The sequence below is a fragment of the Agelaius phoeniceus genome, chromosome 9 (assembly GCF_051311805.1).
Source record: "Agelaius phoeniceus isolate bAgePho1 chromosome 9, bAgePho1.hap1, whole genome shotgun sequence".
In the NCBI taxonomy this organism is placed as follows: Eukaryota; Metazoa; Chordata; class Aves; order Passeriformes; family Icteridae; genus Agelaius; species Agelaius phoeniceus.
Window position 1 is genome coordinate 16136258 of NC_135273.1, and position 22394 is coordinate 16158651.

Here is a 22394-nt window from a genome sequence, read left to right on the forward strand (position 1 = left end):
CTGTTCTGGTGTCCACATCAAATTCTTACTAGAAATACTTTCTACACCTACAGTGAGAAGTACTTATCAAAAATATATTTTATACAACATTAACTTACTCAGATTAACATGAAAACCTAATTTTAAAAAGTGTGACCCTCGTATACAAAGTAATTTTCACCAGACAGAAAAAATATTGGCATAGTACTTTTTCCTGTGCAGTCTGTTTCTTTGGAAACATGACTGAATGAATGTTTAAAGATGTGCTGCAGCTCAAAGAAGAAGATGAATCCAGTACGTTTCTCAAGCAATATTCGTGCTTTATTTGTATATTCAGGATTACACGTGAAAGAAGGATTAACGTTCAGTCAATGGGAAGGAGATCAGAAGCCACAGGTAACATGAAAGTCACGTACATCTCCAGTAGAAAGCTACATGTTATTTTTTACACCAAAAATTTCACCAACCAAACATATTTTTATAGGTGGAATTGTAAGACACATCACATTACAACTAAAATTCAAAAGAAAGTCACAATAAACTGAACTTTTTAAAGGAGTAGGGAGATAGAATACATATTTGACAAAATGTGATGTTCTCCAATAGCATTTGAAAATATTTACAGAGATTAATACCCAAATATTAAAATCTAAATAGCTAATAAATTTAGGGCTATTAATTTCTGTTTAATAAATTAAAAATATAAATAAAGTGTATGGCTTTAAACTACTCACACAATCTTACAAAATGCTCCTTTACAAAAATCCGGCAATAACTGAAGTTTGAGATCAAATAAAAAGCAGTGAACTTCCTTGTTGTAATGTTAATAAACTATATTCTTGTTTGTATAAGTTTGGGTGCCATATATATTTTGCTCTGAACTGAAAAGCTATTTCTCTTGTTTCAAGAGTATGCAGCCTACTACAAGAAACAAAGTTTTTAGATTTAAATCCTTCTACAAAGAAAATCCACCCAAATGGTCCATATGAGTGACTGTAGAAAAGGTATGCTGGCAGATAGGGGTCTCTGGAAAATTATAACTGGATTTCCAGACTTCCATCTTGACAACTCATGAAGAAAATCAGTCAACATCAATTGCTAGTTTTAGAGAAATAAATCTTGAAAATACTCATGAAACTCCTCTTCCCTGTAACAACAACAAAAAATAAATGTCAGAAAGTTCTGCTTTGGATTTGTACCTAGGAGATAATCTTTGAATAAAAAAGTTTTAGCAAACTTCTGATTAGAATTGTGGAAAGTATAGATATTTTTGACTAACTCACTACATTCCAATACTCTTCACATTTCCCTGTGTGAGCTGACCCTTAGGACCTGCCACTAAGATAATAATGCTATAGAGGGGGTAAGGCAGCAGTCCTATGGCAGTGGCTTAACAAAGGTTTTCCTCAAGAGTTGTGAATGTCCCCTCTTTAAATACACATTTTTAGGTTCATTGCATGGAAAAAGATTTGACATAACCTTTTATGTGTGAATACTCACTGAAACACTGGACAATTCTGTCTTGCAATTCTGAATGGACCCTGTACATTTCAGTAGCTGCAAGCTCACTACATCAAACTAACCGTGATTTTTCATCTGCTTCTCGCAGAGGACCTCTCAAAGAGTCAGCTTCTGAAGGACCATCTTCAGCATTGCTGTCATCTGAATCTGTTAAAAAATTTAAAATGTTTACAAAATTAAATTTAAAATAATCTTTTTTTAAATTAGATGGTATAATGCTAGAAGCAATGTTTAATTGCAACCAAGAGAATAAACAGAACACTTTGCATAAAGTGAAAATGAAAATGTTTTGCAATGCTAATTAGTGTAATCAAAAAGATTCTTAGGTATCACAAAGCAATGTCTTGGTCAAACATAACAACAGCCATGTCAAAAAAATGATCTTGACACAACAGCAACATAGCATTTTTTTTCCTAAAACTAAATAATTACAAACCCAGATATACAATATAGTTTCAATTTATGATACTAGCTTAATCAATTACCTTACTTAAATGATAGTTCTTATCAATTGTGACTTATCAGTAAATGAAATTATAAGAAAACACAGATTATTGCATAACTATTTCATATTAGCATACAGGAATTTCATATAAGAAACTCCACAGCCCCCCCCCCCCCCCCCCCGCCCTCTGAATCTTCCAACAAGTTTCCTGACAAAACAAGTACTTTGGGCACGGCCCAAATCATAAGAAAAGTGCTTCAGGTCTTCCTGTATCTAACTGGGAAAGCCTAGGGGATGAGGACATGCTTAAAAATGTATAGCAGAGCAGTGAAAACAGTCAATTACTTCCAGACAGTCTGCAACAAGAACTGGCATGACCAGGAGATGGGGCCTGTTTCACAAAAAAAGAAACTGGAGACTGAACTCACTGAGATACAAGCAGTGACTAAATGCATCCACCTGCAATAAGTAGGTCTCTGAGGTACTACAGGTGGTAGTTGGAAAAGACATTAATTAAAGCCTAGGATTTATTTTAATTTTTTTTTTTTGAGCAGAGGACATATCAGTTTAACTCCCTGAAGGAAAATTATATCAGAAAAATATTATCTTTACACAGTACAGACTACACAACATGAAATTATTAACAATGTACCTATTTTTGCACCCTCTACTCTTTTTTGCAACAACCTGAGTTCCCATTTTTTTGGTTATTTTCTTTCTGTTATCTGCCCACATTTTTATTTTTTGATTAAACAATTTCCTCCTTAAAATTCCCTACACTTTTTCTCCAAGATATGTAAGTCATTCGTTCAAACCTTCATATTTCTGCTTGTTTCAGACAGCATTCTTATCATATGAAATATTGAAACAGACAGCTAATAAAACATAGATCAAAGACAACTGTCTATGATATTATACAACTTATTACAAAACCATAAAGGATACTAAAATACCTTTATCAGAATTATCTGAATCGTCTGAAGAAACCTGATCTGTAAAGAAACACCAAAATAGAAAAAAAACCGTAAACTGCTTTTGATTTTATCTGTTATCTTATATTGTCTACAAAGATTTTTCTATCACAATTTATTACACTTAAGATCTGTACATGCATGCACACACCACATTCAAAGAAAGAGAGCAAACACTGAAATAAAAGGATTTTTTTAATGAGTGCAAAGGTCATCAGTTTGAGCCTATTTATGTCAACCCAAGATCTCTGGTGTTAAAAGGTTATCTAACATTTCCAAAAGGCTTTCAACCCCAAAGCCTCATGGAATGAAATACTTCACAACCCTTTCTAGTATGCAACATCCAATGCTTGCACAAATTTCTCTTGCAGTGCATACTTTTCAAAAGGCTGTCCCTCTCTGTTAAATATAAGAAACTTTTTTTTTTCTGCATCTAGGAAATTTTACCTAAGAGATTTACCTTTTTGACTACCTGTGTTGCAGTCAAGAAAGTTACACATCTGTCTGTGTAACTAAAAGTATTTATACATAATTATATGTCTCCATCTATTCATCTGTTGCAAAACTAAGGTTCAATTAACCTGAGTAGTTTAACAACTGAAGTTTTAAAGTTTAAATTTACCTTTACTGGTCTTTTTTTTGGACTTTTTTTTTGCTGAACGAGACAATTTTCTCTTCTTATTTTTTGGCTCCTTAGAGTTCTGTGCAGCTATGCCTCTTTTCTTGCATGTTTTGACTTCTTTCCTCCTTTAAAAAAGATGAATGTACACCTCCTCTGTTATATGTACTTCTTATGCAACAGTAAATCTGAAATATTTAATTCAGTCAAACGTGTTATATTTTCAGACACTGATCAGTAGTCAAACAGAAAAAAACTGATTCAGTTAAAAAAAAAAAGTGCTATTAGAAATAGAGGAAAAATAATCACTGGGCTGAAATTAAGCAAATGAAACTTCTGTGATGGTAGGGATGGAATTCTTCCAGTCTGGGGGTTCTGTGCTGTCATTAGCAGAGCATCTTAACTCTCAACAGTGACAAGTCAGTGGCTTTATAAGAACTCCAGAATATTCATGCTATTTCAGGATAAATGAAGTTCCTAATCATCTCACTGATGTTTTGTCCTTGTGTGCTGTTCATCATAATTGTAACTTATCAATAATTCAGACCCCATTATTTTGAAAATATTTCATTACCGGTGATGGAAGTTTAGTTTGTGGGAACATTCTGGACATAGTCCTGAAAAAGAGAAAATGAGAACATTGCAGCCAAGAATCTGATAACCTGAAGCATAACTAACAAAAATACGAAACTACTTAGAGCTAGATCCTTCAACATCAGCAGCTTTTCCTTCAAAACACTAGGTACAATGTAATTGCAGTCAGGATTGAAAAAAATACATGTTGAAAGTCTCCAGCAGAAACCCAGATTTTACTAAATGCAAAGGACAATCACAAGTTTAGCACTGGCAGCTCTTCATTAAAGAACTATCAGTGCTTCTCATGTACAGACATGCTGCTGCAATTATACTGAAGATGTGTAAGTCTCTTAGAGCTTTGTCAGAGACCAAGTGCTCCCACATGGAATGGCTTGTGCACAAAAGGAAAAAGCCCCACTACTCACTCATTTTACATGAAGTAACTATATAAACTGTACTAAGTTTAATTATCTGATAAACAGATCATCATGTACACAATTCTGAATTAGAAAATCACAGTCAAGATGTAAGGATGGAAAATTGTTTAAAAATAGAACTTTGAGAAGTTCTTTTTTAGAAGAAAACTCAAATATTTAAAATAAAACCAGTAAAGTTGAAGATGTGCAAGAAGTTATCTGGTCCAAAGCCCTAAGGACTTCCAAGCCAAGTAACTGAATGAGCAATGACAATGTTGAAATTCTCCTTGCAATGCAGTATTGTCCATTAAACTAGAAATGCTTCTATGTGAAACAGCTTATAGCCAATTATTCAAATTTTATGACATGCTAATTATATAGAATAAAGTTCTTAATCTGTAACAACTTTGTCATATATAATGATAACAGCTGCTCTCTCTAAATCAAGAGCACCATACTACTACCTGTGATTAATTCAACAAAATGATCTCCTATTTTGCCTTTGTCATGAACTCATATTATTATCACTGGGTCTCACTCAATAACACTCAAAGTACAAGATACTTGTCTTCTTTTAAGTGTACATATCCTAGAAGGGCTGACTTACTCAATTTTACAAGTGCATTCCTCTTTTCACCATGTTCAACGTAACCAAAATTCACCTCCCAGCTCTTCAGGCCTTCATTCTCATCACAGTGTTTATTTCCACAGGAAAACTGACCTGTAAAGAGTAAAAACCAGCAAACTGTGGTTCAATGATTAACATTAATAGATATGGGGTTGTTATTTCCAGTTCTGCTCTGTTTTTGGTTTTCATTTTCTATTTCTTTCAAATAGAAAAACCCCACAAATCTAAAAATAACATCTAGATTAAGGAAATAATAACAGGGAACAACAAAGCAATCATACTTGTCCAATATTGCCTATTTGCAAAGGAAAAAACATATCTGTGTTTTGAAATGTATGGATGAAAGTGTACATTATGAAATAATAAGCCTAATATGAACTCTGAAAAAATGAACGTCACCAGGATACATCCTATACCCCAAATGACTACTTACTTAGCAGAGGATGATGGATCAGAAGTTGTGATTCAGACATGCATCTTTAATGACATCAAATTATTCAAAGCATCACATTTGTACAGTATGAAGATGCCCACATGCTTTTTATGTAACTAGTGTACCTGACATACAGGACATACAATTTGTATTCTAGTGAATATCCATAAATACCTTTCCTTTAAGAAAAGGAAATTCAACTTCGTTAGAAATGCTATGTCAGCTTTAAAAGCTTCCTTTGGTTCATTATGTGAAAGCAACACTGATTTTAAAACAGATCTGCACATAATCAATTTTGTTTGCACCACTGAAGTCCCAATATTGGAGTAATAAAGATACATGCATTCCCTTTGCAGAGACTGATTTGTATGCAGAGCAGCAGAAAGGATGTGCATTAATAGGCTCACAAGCAGGACTGTTGATGAACGATTAACCTCAGAAAATTCTGCTTAAGCAGCTAACTGATGGATTGGCAGTGTCCTCAGATACTTCAGTCCTGTAATGAAACACCACTTGCAATGCAAACATTTGAAGTAAAGAAAAAAACCAGAACTCTCATTAGAAAAGCAAGTTTCAAATTAAGATACGTTAAGTATGTTTAACCCTACATAAGGTGTGGCTATCATACCCTGTGTCATAGCAATCTCCAATATGATCTTCTTTCAAAACTTATGGCAAAGACTGAAAGATGCCAAAGAAATAATTTGACATTTTCAATCAGTAATACAAGCATCACCTCTTCTTTCACTTATCCTAGCCCTTCTTTTTTGTAACCATGCAAAGATAAGCAGCAAATGCAAAGCAACCAAATGGGAGTACTCCATTCCTGCATGCCCTTGTTACCACCCCCAAACCTTAGTAAAAGTGCACCAGCAGTGGTTCTCATCACCACTGTACATCACCACTGACACAGCTACATCAGTACATACAACAGGTACATACATGGCTAATGCTAATTATCAGTCAGGTAGGTGTAGATGTGTTACTACATTTAATGAAGCAATTTATATGCCTGATTTATATTGTAAAATAGCATAAAAGACCCACGGGTCTTTTTAAAAGGATTTTTTGGAACCGCACTTGGAGAGCGCGTCCGACACCCGCGAGCGGGTTGGCTTCTCGCGCCCCCCTGTGGTGAAAGGGAGGATTTACCCACTCCTGTTCCCATTGCTCGTTTTTCATTAGGATCCCATTAAAAAGCGGTGAAAGGGAGGATTTACCCACTCCTGTTCCCATTGCCCGTTTTTCATTAGGATCCCATTAAAAAGCTTGGAATATAAAATTCTGCACTTTCTCCCACATTTTAAAATATGAAGTACCACATATTAAACGTACAAAGCTATAATTTTTCGCCCACGAAGACATAAAATAATTTACTTCTCATTTAATCTTAATTATCTTGTTAAAGTATTAAATACAGCATGTAATTTTATCAAATGTAACTATCCATTAATATAATGTGTAGTGCTAAATGCAACATACGACTACAACTACCTTTAGAGGCTTTAACATTTACAGTTCAAAAATCCCCACCATTAATGTTCATGCTTTCTACTCTGAAATACTTTTTTTTTAATCATAAATGCATTTCTAGCTGTATGAAATATATTACAATACAGGTGTTTGCAGAATACAGCTGTTCAAAGAACTGTAACTGAGTGAAACTGATCAGCAACTCCATGCAATATTCTGGCATGTTCATCCATGACTTCTGAAACCCACAAGTGGATGAGAATCCACCCCAGGAACAGCAATACTTGATCCACCTCACTTCCTTGCTTGCTCAGCATGTTGGAAAAGCCCAAGCACCTCTGCCATGGAACAAGGACCACTGTGCAAAGTCCCAGCAACACACTGGTAAGACTTCTCACCCAGAATCAAGGTGCTGATTTAGAGGCAGGATTGGGAGACATGATAATCATTCCCACCGTAGCTTTCAAAATCAGTTTAGCCTAAAACAGGTCTCACACAAGAAACTTTAATTAAAAAGTGAACATTTTGCAGAACAGCACTGGAGAAGCTGTTAATCAATAAATTATTCTCAAAGAAAACCACTGAGAGACTTCAGTTACAGGTATCAAAAGCTAATGAGGTAGCAGAACTGCTAGAGAAAAGCAGCTAAAAAGCCCACCCATGAAATTCTATATTATCAAACATATTAAGGTGGTGCTCATTACAGAAGTGACCTTGTGAAAATAAACTATATGCTCTTTTAATTGTAATATGTGCAGATCAGTGTGCAATCTAAACCTATGTAGCATAAAACAGGGAAGCTGAAAGACATGTCAATTTATTGTACATTATTATCTGATAAACTTACCGGTATCATCAAATATTATCTAACAAAATTATGTCCAAAAGCAGCAAGAGGAGCATCAAGAAGAAATCTAACATAAAATGGAAGACATCATTACCTTTTCCTGAAATTACTTCTTTTTCATGTCGCCATCGAAATCCAAACTGTTAAGATAAGAACCAAAATTGAGTTGTGAATAGTCAACATATTAAGCACTGTAAAGACTAATTTCAGTTGATTGGTGTCCTTCATGTGGCTCATCCTTTTAATTCTGGTCATGAAAATTTAATTTTTTCTCTTTTAATTAAAAATATCTCTCTGCCTCTGCTTGCCAGAATAGTATTTTTTAAATAAAAATAGTTTAAATATTTGTATTTTTATTTTTACAGGAAGTCCTCCATGCTGAAAAACAATTACAAAAGCAAACATATTAACATTGCCAAGTACAAGACAAGTTGGCCTAGAAATCTGGAAATGAAAACAAAATAACAAAATGTGTTTTATTTAATGACCAGGTGTCAAACAGATTTCATTTCTTAGCAAATAGGACACACTTCCAATCTGTTAAGCTACAAAACAAAGCACAGAGACAGCAAATAAGAAATTCTCTAGGAAAATAAGACAACAAAGGGAACATTTCCAGTCCAGTGCATATCAAAGTAAAACTTAAATGCAGAGCACCCTCCTGTGCTGCACTGCAAAGCTGACAATAGAACTGAACTATCTGACAATACAGATGGTCATTTATCAGCCTCAAAGTTTGCAGACAAGATGGACTGAAGGTTCAAAGACAACCTTGACCTAGAAAACTCTTACCTAGGGAAAGTGTCAGGAGTAACAGACCCAGCACAAGCAAGAGCTGTCAGAACACTCTTCCACTGTCTCTACAGAGCCTCACACTAGAGGTTCACATTGGCATTTCTGATTAAAAGCAAACACCAGTGAAGACCAAGCCAGACTGGTCATCAGCAGGTGAAGCAGCCTGGGAGCAAGAAGGGTGAGTGGGTCTCCAGCTCTGGCTGTGAGAGCACCTGTGAATCTCTAGGGATGAGAGCAGGGGTCCCAGCCACGTGTGTGTGTGTGTGTGTGTGTGTGTGTGTGTGTGTGTGTGTGTGTGTGTGTGTGTGCAAATGGAACCAGCAACTGGAACATGCCTGTGGCCTCAAGGGTTCATCTGTTTTCTTCTGAGCTGCTGTTTTTAAGTAGGTGGTTCCGCTTATTTTTCAGATTCTCAAAGGAGATGCTCCCATGAAACCTTTATCCAGTCCTTCGTAAAACAGTGATTAACTTCAGAAGAAAAGCTCCTAAAGAGATCTGAGCTACAATTTCTATGCAGAGATCTTTAGAAAACCAATCTAATTAGAAGATTTTGGCCAGAAGCAAACAATTACAGCTGTGAAAAGACAGACGAGCACATAAGTGCAGGTCTCAATCTGTGCAATATATGTACTTAAAACAACAGAGAAAACTGACCTCCAACTTTTGCTTTCACACCAAGTAGCATGATACAGAATCACAGAACCAAAGAACAGCTCAGGTTGGAAGGCACCTCAACAGACTACCAGCTTCAACCTTCCATGGGGAAGAGCCCAGATGAGATTATCTATCACCCTGGGCAATTGCATCTGAAAAACCTCCAGCAATGGGGATCCCACTGTGCCACTGGGGAGGTTGTTCCAGCAACTGAATGTTCTCACTATAAAAGAATTTCTTACATTAAGATGAAGCATCACAACTATGATGCAAAAGGCTGACTAGCTGAGAAGCTTTTATCTACCCTGCACTTCTCATAGCACCAGCACTGCAAAGCAAAAGGCACAAGGGGCTAAAGATATCCAGCTTCCAGTTTCTGGAGATGCAGAAATAAAAATTAAGGCAGGCAAAATCTGAAAGCACAGACTGTATTCCATCGGTGCAAATGGGAAGAGCAGCTTATTTAAGACTTCCAAGAGAAAAGCCTGCTTTGAAATCCTTCTGTACCAAACATGGGCATGGATAAATCAGTCACTGAGAAAAAACTCATACTTTTTTCTATTTTTCTAAGAATTTCTAAGAAAGGACTTTCACATGATCACAACTTATCTGAGAAAAGAAAGCATATCTATTTTACAGATTGCCTGACACAGCACTTATGCTGACATGGCAACTCCAAAAATAAAGGTAATGACTTAGGAGCATAAATGGGAACAGAGAGTGACCTCAAAGTTAGGATAGACACACTTGAAGTCTGACAGGGAAATACTGTTCACACAACACAAGAAAACACACAGACACAGACACACACACCAAAAAATCTGGGGCAGAACAGTTTCCCACAAAAGGCAGCAAACATATGGAAACTTGGCACAGTAGTGAGAGAAACAAAATCTGTAAGCATTCTCAAGGGAAATCAGCTGGGGGGATGGGGGATGGAATGGACATTGAGGGATAGGAAATACCTACAGGAAAATAAAATCAAATTTAGTCAAAAAAGAAGGGAAGGCATCTTCAGCAATTTAGTTTTTGTTAATTTTAATTGCATTTTTGCATTTTACTGTCCCAATTTTCATTAGATGACCTGTCATCTTTTCTTCTTAATAGAGCTAAGCCCAGTCCTTGCAAATATTTACCAGTGAATGTATTTTCAATACTATAAAATAGTTGAAAAGAACTATATAGACTGGGTTACTGTGTGCTAGAAACACCAAGACACATCTGAGTTCAGCACCAGCCTTTGGAAAAACACAATAGAAAATTCATGTATATTCTCTGACTAAGAAGTTAGTCAGCCAAAAACTTGGAAAAAACAAAGGCTGTTCCAGTTAAGAAGAAAACCTGGTGCTGGAATTGGGCTGCTCCTCTTGAGAAATTCTATTTATTTACAAGGCACATACAAATCCTGTTTCCACAAACAGAAAAGAACAACCAGCAAAAGATGCTGCTTTAGAATAGACTTTTCCAAAATTGTTTCTGCCAGCATTCAAGTACAAAACTCTTTTTAGACTTTTTTTTGAACAGTAACATTCCATGGGGTTTTAGGCTTCATCTACTGCTCCTCTCCAAGCAACCTCTCCAGCCTTCTTTCTTTAACCCCTTTGCGTTTTCTGCCTTTCACACACAATGTACCTCTTCATAAAACATCATCTGACAGAAATGTTCCTATTCCCACAGAAGCACATTTTTGAGGCAGTGACAATACTTGGATTCAAACTGCTGTTTGTAAGTAACTTGTCAAATTCTCACAGCTCCCTTTCTGTGGAAGGGATACTAAAATTCTGGTTTTATGACATATCCACAATCATAAGGCAATTTTTAAAAAAGTTTATATTTCAAAACCCAAGATGATTTACTCTAAGGAAAGATACCTTATTTTCTTTGTATCTGCTGAGATCTGCTATACAGTATTCTTTGAACAATTTGTCATAATACTTCTTTGCAAGCCTCTTCTCCCTAAAACAAAAAGTATTTTTTTTAATTAAATATAGAAGACAACATAATTCACTTTACATTGTAATGACATTACCAAGACAAAGACATTTGTTTCATTGAAAGAACACAAGTTGTAGACCTAGAAATGCAACAGATGCGTAGTCATTAAACTAAGGAGTAATTTCCATAAGACTGGAAAAATAAATATAAAATAAATCCACAGTACATACTAAACTGTATTTTTTCAAACTCTGCTTTCTTCAGAGTTTTTGAACAGTTATTTGGATCTCAGAGAATCACTATTATTTATTAGCTCTTTCTGTCATCAATTCATGTTGGGATTTGAGCATTATTACAATATGAAAGACCTTCTAATGGACTTTTATTTTCAAATGCATCAAAGAATGATCAAATATGCACAGTAATTCTTAATTAGTAAGGGAAACCACAAATTTAGTCCAAGTGATCTAAAAATAACATATCCTATAATAGTTTCAGGTACCAATTCATGTCTGCTTCATCTTCTTCATTCCACAGGAATCTATGGTTTTCTCTAATAACATCAAGATCCGTCTTGTCATTTGCTCTATAAAAGGACACAGCTTTTTTTAGTACAATGTAACATTAAAATGAAAAGCCATCAAATAATGATTTGGTAAGCATCAATATTTTACAGTTCTAATCTCTACCTCACAGCATAAAGGAATACATTTCTATGAAATAAAACTATCAAAAATGTATTCCCTGGCATACCTGTTCCCAAATAAAAAAACTCACAGTTGAAAACTGCCACTGAAATTCTGGATGACTTGATCCTGTCTGAAAACACTTTTATAATCTTTATTGAGGACAGTGATGTTAAAAGGCAGTTATGGATAGCTCTAAAGAAGTTATTATTCTGGACAATGGATAGCAATTCTGCACATTCAGAAGTATTTCAGACTGTTATTTTGAAGATTCTGACAGATATTTCTCAATGTACCCTCCATTAATGATCACCTGTCATCCTTCCTTTTACATAACAAAACAAGAATAATTCAGCTCATGGTATGTTCTTACCTAAAAATATGAAAACAAAATGAAACAAGACAGTTTTGTGTTTGGGTATTTCCAATTACTGTAGTTACCATTTGTGACCAAAATAATTAGTAATTTGACACACATCCATCTCTGCCCCCAAAGCTATAATATATATTTAACAGCTTTGACAAAGCAGGGAGCTTTGAGGTCAGGAGGGGAAAGGTTCTCACCCAGATCTTCGGAAATCCTCGATTTTGCCACCATAGTACAGGATGTAGTCATGCACAAACTTCTTATGCCTTTCATACTGCATAAAGCAATTAAGGATTTTTTCAGAACTTATTTCCTTTTACCACAGTTTAAAATCAGAAAAAAACCCCAACCAAAATCTTTTTATATATTTAAGAGAAAGACTTTTCTCCTCACAAACAGTTCAGTAATTTCCAAAAACAAAAAAGAATTGAGTTAATTAGGAACTTTTACTTAATAACCTCTCATAGAAGTGAATTTCCAAATTCAGGAATTCTAGGCAATTTCATCTTTAAAACCTCATTCTTCATTTATAAAACTGTCTTCCTTTATCAAAGATGCTCTGTATGCATATACACAGAAACTTGGTTCATTTTTTCAGCTGTGATTTAGACAACAGCCTCTTTGTTCTGCAGTTTTAGTTTAAAACTGGTTTGTACTTTTCTATTATAAAAACAATCTGGCTATTAAAATGGAATAATTTGTTACATTTCTACCACCAACATACAAATAAAAGTTGTATGCTTTAGTTTGGAAATGAAAATCATGGAAAAATATGTAATGCTTCTTAGAACAATTTGGCCTCAGTGTGAGGCCAAAACAGAAACATAATTTGAAACACATTTTGTACCACAATTTGAGCAAAATGTGTAATTACTTATTTAAAAAATAAATGTCTTCACAAACAAAAACTTTATATATGGCTTCTTAAAAGATTTTCAATTCACTTTTATCTCAGCAGCAAAAAGAAGCTCCTCTGAAGAATGACTCAGTATCTGGTGCTGCACTGTCACTGATTGTGGTAACTGAGAAATCCCAGTATTTTACCATAATGGATAACCTGTGCCCCATCTTCAAACCTGAAAAATGAAACAGAAGGATACAGCATCCATAGAGATCAAGTGAAATCTTCTTTTTCTTGCTTCTTCCCTGTTAATAACAAACACGTTCCAATGAAAACCATCTTTCCATTAAGAGGAAAATGTTCCACAAAAGCAATATATAAAAGATACCTATCACATTCTTCAGCTGCAAATTGTCTGTGAACCACACTGCCTTGTTTTGGTTTTTGGAATGGCTTTATCAGAAGGGCATCTTCCTGTATTCTAAAGGTGAGAAAAAGGAAGAAAACTTAGTCAATAACTTTTCATAAGCAATAAAATTTTCATGAGCAAAACCTAGCACTATCTTGAGTAACAAAAATTGTTATATTGCTATTTTCTACAGGAATATAATGAAACTTCAGAACCAACATCAGCTTGGACTTTACCTCACTTGCAGAACAAAATCAGAAAGGCATTTGCTTCCAGGTGGAATTTAAAGGCAATTGCTTAAAATAGCAATTTGTAATACTTGTTTTTATTAATATTATCACTATAGAACCACAATGCTAAAACCTGGAAGACGCCTCAGTTTCTCTCTGATATTTAAAGTCCTTTACAAATCTCAGTTGCACTGGAAAGTAGGAACAGGAAGGACAGTGCATTCACTGAGAGAGAGTGACTGGCAGTAACCCTATTCCCTCCTTTCATGCCAGTGTCTCAACACCTCATTAAACAGCTCTGCCTCTTGTAGTGCAATCACAAGAATTACAAATTTAAAAGTCAATTGCCATGTAATGAACCATATTTGTCAGTAGGCAGCTAAAATTACTTTTAGAGTTCAACAAAGTAATAAAAAGTTAAACATTTTAGTTAGTAAAAGGTATATTTAGTTAATTTCATTCATAAACTGAGATGAAGAAAAGATTTTTCCCATAATAATCAGTGGGCAGAAAGCATGGTAATCAGAAACCTGAAGAAAACAAGCCAGGGAATTTGTTTCTAGCTATGGAATATAGGACTCCAGAAACTTAAGGTATCATTTACTCAAAAGGATCTGTAAGCACAAAATTCCCTTAAGAAGGGTCTATAAAACAGCAATTTGGAGAGAATTAAAGACTACTATTTTCCTTAAAGTGAAAATAAATACAATGATAGAGCAAAAAAGGAACCCACGTAAGAGCCCTACTGGGAATCAGCAGTTGTGTGCCAGAACAAGGATAATGATGGTATTTTTGAAAGGCTCCTGATGGTTACTTAATATTCCACCTAGGAAGTGGAATGGTAGAATGTGCAATGGCATCTAAATAAAATGAAATCTGAACAAAACCAGTCACTGTTTTAATGGAGAATGGCTATATTTATAAAATAAATTAAATGGCACAATGCATGCTATTATTCCAAAGATTAAAACATGATTTTTTTCCCCCCAGAATGCAATCAGACACTACAAAATCCATTCTTTCAATTTTCCTACAAAGGAAAAATATGCAAGAGTCCTAGGACAGTTTCCAGAAAGTTTTCTTAAATAAAGTCCAATAAAAGAGCAAGGGAGAGACAAGAAAAAGTAAGTAAAGTACATGCAAAGTGTAGGCCAAATATTCAGTATGATGCAGAAAGTGTCAAGGTGTTTTGCAGTTCAAAAGCAAAATAAATGCATAAAGAAATAAATCAGTCAGATCAGACTACAAAATTCCAGGTCACTAACTGTGCAAATCACTGAAAGTATTGGCCAAGGTCATCTCAAATAAGAGATGTGCAGGTGCATTTCAAGGATTGATCACAACACAATTTACCAATTCCCAGGTCCCTTCACAAATTAAATAATAAAGAAGCAGCATCAGTTCTTCACTTTGTATCTCTATGTGTTTTATATCTACAAAGCCTGCTGCCACTTGGCCTTTTTTGCCTTGCTCTCCTAGCAGTTCCATTTGTCCTGATGGATCACAGTGGTGTGAACAGTGCTGCCAAAACCCAGCAGTGGATACTAATGCTTGGAAAAACAAAACACTCTGCTCCAAGAACTGAGGGGCAAATACACACCAGATGGAGATGGCAGAACAGCTCTTAATCAGCTGCCCCTGGAGATGACAAGCTTTGGCAAGCTTGAGATGAGGAGATGCAGAAATCAGAGATTGATTTTTTCAAAAACCATTTCAACACCAGACCTTACATGCAACAGCATCATCTTCTATGCACACTAAGAGGCCATTTGTACAAAATACAAAATGCAAAGTGTTAATTCTGTTCTACATTACCTTTTAGTCTTTTGCAGAGACTTCTCTCCACTCTCCTCATCACTAAAATCAGAATCGTAGCCTCCATGGCCATGTGCCTGAAAATAATAGACCAGTCAATATATCTGCTAATGCAATATGGATATGGCATCATTACAAATCAGCACTGTCCATCATGCATAAATAAAAGACAGAAAGACAGAGAGCAAGCAAACTAGTGCAAACATGTCTAAGCCAAACAAAATTCCACAGACAATGCAAAGTATATTCCAGATAATACAGGGCACAGAAAGATCACCTTGTAAAATAGATCACTTTACAGATAATTTATATGTGTATGTCCTCATATTTAATCTTCACACAGATGCAGCAAACCAGAAGAATGATAAATACCTTGGGTTTTTATTTTCTAAACAACGTTCCTTATGTAAGACAACCATGAATATCTTCCCCAAGAGCTAGTCTTTCAGGGGGCTGGAGGACAGCAAGTGATAATGTCCTCATTATAAATGAAGGAAAATGGGAATAAAAGTTTCTTGGGCTGTCATGCAGCATTTTAGATCATTAGATCTTACACTGGTAGCTGTAAATCTGAAAAAAAGACACAACTCCACAGGATGATTTTGATGAGGTGGCTTCTCTTGACATAAATGTCTCACAGAAATGCCATGCTGAAGAGTCAGAGGTACCCTCTACTGACACCAACAACTGCTTTGTATTGTGCACAGTATGTAAAACATTATCTTCTCAAACTGACAGTGAAGGACTCTTTTTAAGATTCTTAAAAATCCTTTGCTATTATTATTAATAAACAAATACTGTAATGTTCCTCCCACTCTTCTGGATGCTTCTGAAGAACACGTAACTCTCCTACACATATATATTTCAAAAAAAGCAAATCAGAACTTTTTCTGAACTATTTCCTATTTCCCACGAGACATAAAAATTGTCCATTACCAAACAAAACAGAAACAGACAAAAAAGCAAACAACCCCCCCAAACTAAACTCCAAACCAAATAAACAACTGCAGCAGATGTCTGCTGTAAACCATCCTCATGAACTTGCAAAAAAGCAGCAACAATGTAGTCTCCTAGCTAGGTGGTTCTAGTAGCCAGCCTGTCACTACTTTTGTTAATGAAGCTTATACGGTTTTTAGAAAGTCTGAACACTCTATAAGTATGCAGCAAATATATTTGCTGCATACTTGGCCTCTAAATTTAAAAAATATCATGCTAATCTGGGAATATTTTAAATGGCATTAGTAATGCTTCCCAAATGAACATCGAGAGCTTCCTTCACACTCAACGTCTGGGAAGTCTCAGCCAACACCATGACCATGAAAGCCCCAGACAGATGAAGTACTGAAAAGGGGAGAAAGCTCACATGAAAGGAGATTCTCACAGAGCAGCTGCCCTTGGATGATGTACCCCAGGAAAGAAACAGACATCCTCACTAATCAGCTCTCAAGTGATTCCAGGAATAATTCAAATAAAAGAAAAAAAGATGCAAGAAAAGCTACTCCAAGAGAGTCATACTGTAGGGCTCTCAGAAGCTGATGACTGCCTTTTGTGAAGCTGACTGTGAGTATAAGGGCAGGTATGGCTAAGGACTAGGCTGCTTTTCCAACAGGAAAGCTCTTCACAGGTTCAGATATTCTTCTGAATCACTGTAATACCTCACAGATAAAAATTCAGAGTGAAAAAGAACATAACCCATGATTGATGATCACTCCTGACACTTGTGGACCACTCCTCTGTTGAGGCAACAGCAGGACAAACAGGTGCTGCATTGATGCTGGGTTTGACAGCAGCAGCTCCAGCAGTGCTGGATGACACTCACAGAGACTGGGACTGAATGGTTTCTAACCTCACACCTCAGGATGACTCCAAGATGACCTGACTCTTGGTAAAACGTACCCACTTCATTTCATGAACTCCACCAAAGAACCTCATCCATAAATGAACCTTGCCATTTTGGAAAAACAATGTAAACAGACACCTACAATCTCAGATAAGGAAAATTTTAATATTTAACTGTAGAAATAGACAAGCAGATACCAAAGCTTTGTGCCTAACCTAGCAGATATAGACATGGACATGCATAATCATCAACAGAATTTAAAATAACTACTTTCACTATTTAGTAAACCCTTCAACGTAAACTTTGATGGAATTTGTCAGACTCAGAATGCTTCTAGTTAATAACTAATACAAATACCAAATGTTTTCTCAAGACATGAACCTGAAAGCTGACTCAAATGGTACAGTGTATTTTGCTGTTGCGCCAACTTTGAATTCTTTATTCCCAAACAATAAAACAAACTGAAACCACAAAACAAGCAAAAATATGCTTTGGAGAACATTTAGCTCACACTTAAGCAATCCAAACATCTTGGATTACTTAATGATGATACAGCTACAGACAGAACAGAGTCCACTAAACTCTTGGCTCCTAAAACCCCCACAAAACACAGTAAATGCATGAAAACTGTACACAACTGATATCAAACTGAGATACCAACTCTTGACATCAATCCAGAACACTACAAACTGCCCATCACTGCATTTACAGGTATATTTTCAGGTATTTGCATCCAGAGAAGTCACCTGCTGCTTTAAGCCTCTCCAATGGGGTAAACACACACTGGTGAAATGTGTCCACTCCTGACCACAACATGTGACTGAACATGAAACAACAGTCAAGAAGAAGAAAAAAGGCAAAACAATCCCACAAAATATTCCCAACTCGTGGCTCCTGACCTCGGGCCCAGTCTTGCCGCTGTCCTCATAAGCCTATCCTCCCCTTTATCTGCCCAGCACACAGGTCTGTGGCCGTGTCTGCTCACAGCCCAGATGTGACTCACAACAGGCCTGAGTGCTTGTTTTAGTACAAACTATTTGGGAAGGGTACGAAGGAAGCACAGGATCTATAAGAGGACTTGAGGAGCCATCATTGATGGATAAATATGCTGTGTGGAAGGTCAGAACGCTTCACTGCAACATGCTCTTCCCACCTTGATGTTGTCTATGAAGCTTTGCCACCCCCACTTGGGGAAAAAAAAAACTGAGAATAGGCAACTAGCTTCAAACCGATTCTTCCTTGTAAAACCTATTACAAGGCGTGCCTGCGTATACTGTACAGTGAGCGACCCTAACAAAGAGAAAAAGCACTCGCAATATATTTCCCCTTTATTACAGCTATGAAAGAAAAAGTAGGAGTAAAAGGCAGGTAACAGCAGACCACGACATCGAGGACTGGAGCTTTGTGGAGCTCCACGGAGAAACCGAACACCGGCCAGTCAGACGCAGCTTCCGAAGCAGGTCTTTCTTGCCTGCTATCCTGCAGTGGCCCAGCGCTGTCCCGGCCCGCCTGACCCTTCCTCCGCCGCCGCAGTGGGGCACAGGCACGGGCCCCGGCGGCCCTTCCTCCGCCCGCCCCGGCCCCGCCGCCATGGAGGCCGCGGCCTCCGCCGGGCCTGTCCCCGCCCGCCTCTGCCGGGCCCCCTCCATCCCTCCCTCCCGGCCCCACTCACGGCCGCGGAAAGGCGCAGCTGCTCGGGCTCCATGGCCGCGGCGCGGCGAGGGCCGCCTCCGCCACCCGGCCCTGCTGCCGGCCCCGGCGCTGCTGTGCTCCCGGAAAGCAGGGTAGAGGCGGAGCAGGGCCGCACCGCGGGCTCCCTTCCTCCCTCCGTCCCTCCCTCCGCCGCGGGCGGGCGGCGCGGGGCACCGGGGCGCGTGGGAGGGCGAGCCGGCACGGGAGGGGAGGGGAAAGCCGCTCATCATGTTTAGGGGCGAGGGGAGTCTCCCTGCCCGGGAACCCGGTCAGCGGCCCCGGCTGCCGCGGTCTCCGCCTCTGGGAAGGTAGGACTGTGCCGCAGGGGCTCAGAGGGGCCTGAGCGCGCCCCTCTCCCCGGCCCGGGTCGCCCGCGCACCATCCCCGGCGCTCTCGGGCAGAGCAGTCCCTGTTGTGGGGGAACGGGCTCAGACCCCGCTGCGGGTGCCGGGGCTCGGTGGAAAGGGTGCCTCGGGAGGGATCGGGGAGGCGGGGGTCGTTGTTCGGGAGGGGACCTCTCCCGCAGAAGGGGACGCTCCGGGCGGGAGGCCCCGGGAGGCGCTCTGCGGAGGGCAGCAGCTGCCAGGCGTGCCCGGGAGCTGCGCGCTGCCCTCGGCGCGGCACGGACCGCGATCCCCTCGGTGCGGCACAGACCGAGATCGTGACCTCGGCACGGCGATCTGTAACACTGATTGCTGCCTGTGCCAGCGGCTTCTCTTCTCGTCAGTCGCATCTCGCAGTTAGAAGAACGAAAGGCAGTATGTGACTCAGTTTCCCTGTGAGGACCGGCGGCAACTGGGCGATAAGAGTTTGGGAGCCTGTGGGTTGCATCATAAAAAGGAGCTTTATAAGCCAGAAGTATTTGCTGATAAAGTAGCTGGGAAGCACCAATCTTCGGCATTAAGTCATCAGATAGAGCAATTAGCTGTCAAGGAATTGATAGTTTCCCATCAAACACAACCTGAACTGCTGAGGTCTGAAATGCTATAGTCCATCTGGACTGTGTTTCCAATTGTGTTATTGATTCCTGGATAGTTAAACCACAGACACACTTAATACAGGGAAATACTAAAAATTTAAATACTGCTGCTACCCTTGTAATATGCAAGTTGTAAAATATAAGTTGTAGGTGTTTCTTTTCTGCAGTAAGACAATCACACACCATAGCTGACAGTGAATCTCCTTACCTTGGCTAGTAGATCGCTATTTTCAGATTTTTTTTTTTTCTCCTGACCTAGTGTTCGTGTTACTTGTTATGTCATTATTGCTGTGAAGGGATGCAAAGATGATGCTAAAGTGTCCCATGGAAAGAAACTGAGTGGCACTGTGCATATTTGAGTGCATGCAGTATTCTGCTGAAGTCCTACTGAATGTGGCCCATTTCCTTTAAAGGGCAGAGACTCTTTTGCAAGAATGGAATTATCCTAATTAATAATTTAAATATATCAAAATAAATAATGTATACTCTCAAATCTGTAATAGCAAGCATCTTTTTGTTGTTCCTGTCTTATGGAAATGACAGACTGCTTTAGTGTGAATGAATCCTGACATGATTCTAGAAACTGGGCCAACATATCATTGATTATGCACTTTGAAGAAGAGTGGGAAAGGTAGAGGAAAGATTTACAGTGCTTGAATCTCTTGGCATTGTGCTGTGGCCACAAAGCCTGCATATAGAAAAAATACAGTTTCTGGGACAGGAAAATTATCTGCAGTGAGTCCATCTATAGCAGCTGCTGTAGATGCTGAAGTTATGTTATAAACAGCTTTTCTGAGAATAGCAGCTAGATAATTTCATCTTGCTATGCTGTGCTTTTCTGATGTCTAACTGTGTTGCTTCAGAACATCACCTGACTGCATTTTATATGTGGACTACAGTAAGCTACAGCTGGGGAATGGGTTCAGAAATGGCCTCCTAAATAAACTGGAATTTCAAACTGAATGTGCCCTTAGTGTTGGTATATGCATTATACTTTGCTCCAATGGGAGTATCTCCGTAGTTTAATTCTAGCAGCAGTATATTTTGACACCAAAAAGGCACTTCTCTTATGAGTCTCACGGGATTGGAAGATACAGGCAAAAGAACAGATGAGATGGACATAAGTCTTTACAGGGCAGGAGGTTATAAGTGGGATTTTGATGACTGTACAGCCAAACCATAGGAGCACAGCTTTCCTTCACAAGTAAGTCAATCTATGCCAATCTGTGCCAATCTTTACAAGGAAGTCAAGCTGCCACTGAAGAGAGCATTCTCCTGAACTGGCTCTAATGCTCATCTGACCATTCCTGCTGAACTGCAGAATTTAATTTTCTGCCACCCTAGCTCCTGTGACTGTCCTGATATGGTGTCTGGATGAGTAACCCTAGTGAAGCGAAAAAATGTTAGGGATGGGACAGGAGGGAAGTGGGAAGTGAGCAGCAGCTCTCTTTTAGATCAGGTCAGCAGTAATGTGAAACAATAGTCTTAAATTACAGTAGTCCTGAACTTTGTGGTCCACAAAGGAGAAAACATCAATGTAACTTTAACTTTAGTTCTGCCCTAAATCTAAAATGGGCTAAATAAAGTATGAGACCTGATGTATCCAAAAAGTTTAAGTCAGACATGGTACATATATCATAGAGAGGCAGAATTCAAAGTATACCTGACACATACTTATTGAGCTGTTCATAAGAGGTTCTAGTGTAGGAGGTTTCACAGCCTAATACCATAATCTATTAACCTCTTAGGTATAAGAGGTTTTTCCTACTATCTAAGAAAAAATCTTGTTTGTTGCTACTTGAGTTAATTTCTTAATGTCCTGAAGACATATATCCCCACAGTTTTCCCTTTTTGTAGCCTGAGAAGGTGCTTCAATCTTTCTATACAGGTTACATATTGGAGAACTCTTACATTTTATTGCTCTTTTTCAGATTCAGTTTTCTCTATTTATTTTTGAGAAATACAAAGTGTAGATGTTTACTCCTTAACAGTATTTAGCCAGGAAGAAACACATCAGCCTTCCTGCAGAAGATGATTGCCTCCTAAGATCTTCTGGTAAAGTTGTTTAAACTCAACAGCCTCTGATCTGTTGAATCAAAATTAGTATGGTTAGCCAATTAAAAAATTGTTCCAATTTTTAATGAAGCAAATCAGAAGGCTTTGCCAGCAGGCTTGAAGAGGCAGCTACCACTGGTATGGAGAGCAAGGACAGGGCAGTCACTGACAACTACACCCATTGTGAG

General features: G+C 38.1%; 2 protein-coding genes across 2 annotated transcripts in view; one reads left to right on the top strand and one right to left on the bottom strand.

Annotated features, from left to right (window-relative positions):
- Nucleotides 1-278: 278 nt before the first annotated feature.
- Nucleotides 279-19324, bottom strand: LOC129122849 (protein FRA10AC1 homolog). Its single transcript, XM_054636870.2, has 14 exons — nucleotides 19153-19324; nucleotides 15641-15717; nucleotides 13575-13667; nucleotides 13446-13491; nucleotides 12543-12619; nucleotides 11795-11878; nucleotides 11229-11313; nucleotides 8003-8048; nucleotides 5135-5248; nucleotides 4110-4152; nucleotides 3539-3663; nucleotides 2899-2937; nucleotides 1563-1647; nucleotides 279-1126 (listed from the first exon to the last, which is right to left on the bottom strand). Exons 1-14 carry the CDS (start codon nucleotides 19183-19185, stop codon nucleotides 1084-1086), a joined length of 990 nt encoding a protein of 329 aa, XP_054492845.2. The 5' UTR covers nucleotides 19186-19324; the 3' UTR covers nucleotides 279-1083.
- A 15-nt stretch (nucleotides 19325-19339) lies between these two features.
- LGI1 (leucine rich glioma inactivated 1) overlaps nucleotides 19340-22394 on the top strand; it is a 28938-nt gene continuing 25883 nt past the window's right edge. The window contains exon 1 of the mRNA XM_054636866.2: nucleotides 19340-19480. The gene's annotated coding sequence lies outside the window, so the exon portion shown is untranslated. The remainder of the gene's footprint in view (nucleotides 19481-22394) is intronic.

Excerpts from the sequence above, each read along its gene's own strand:
- LOC129122849 (XM_054636870.2), bottom strand. The coding sequence starts at position 19,185 with ATGGAGCCCGAGCAGCTGCGCCTTTCCGCGGCC. Across the intron at positions 3,664-4,109 it reads AAACTAAACTTCCATCACCG|GAGGAAAGAAGTCAAAACAT; the intron begins GTAATGAAATAT and ends TCTTTTTTAAAG. Across the intron at positions 2,938-3,538 it reads CAAAAAAAAGACCAGTAAAG|ATCAGGTTTCTTCAGACGAT; the intron begins GTAAATTTAAAC and ends GTTTCTTTACAG.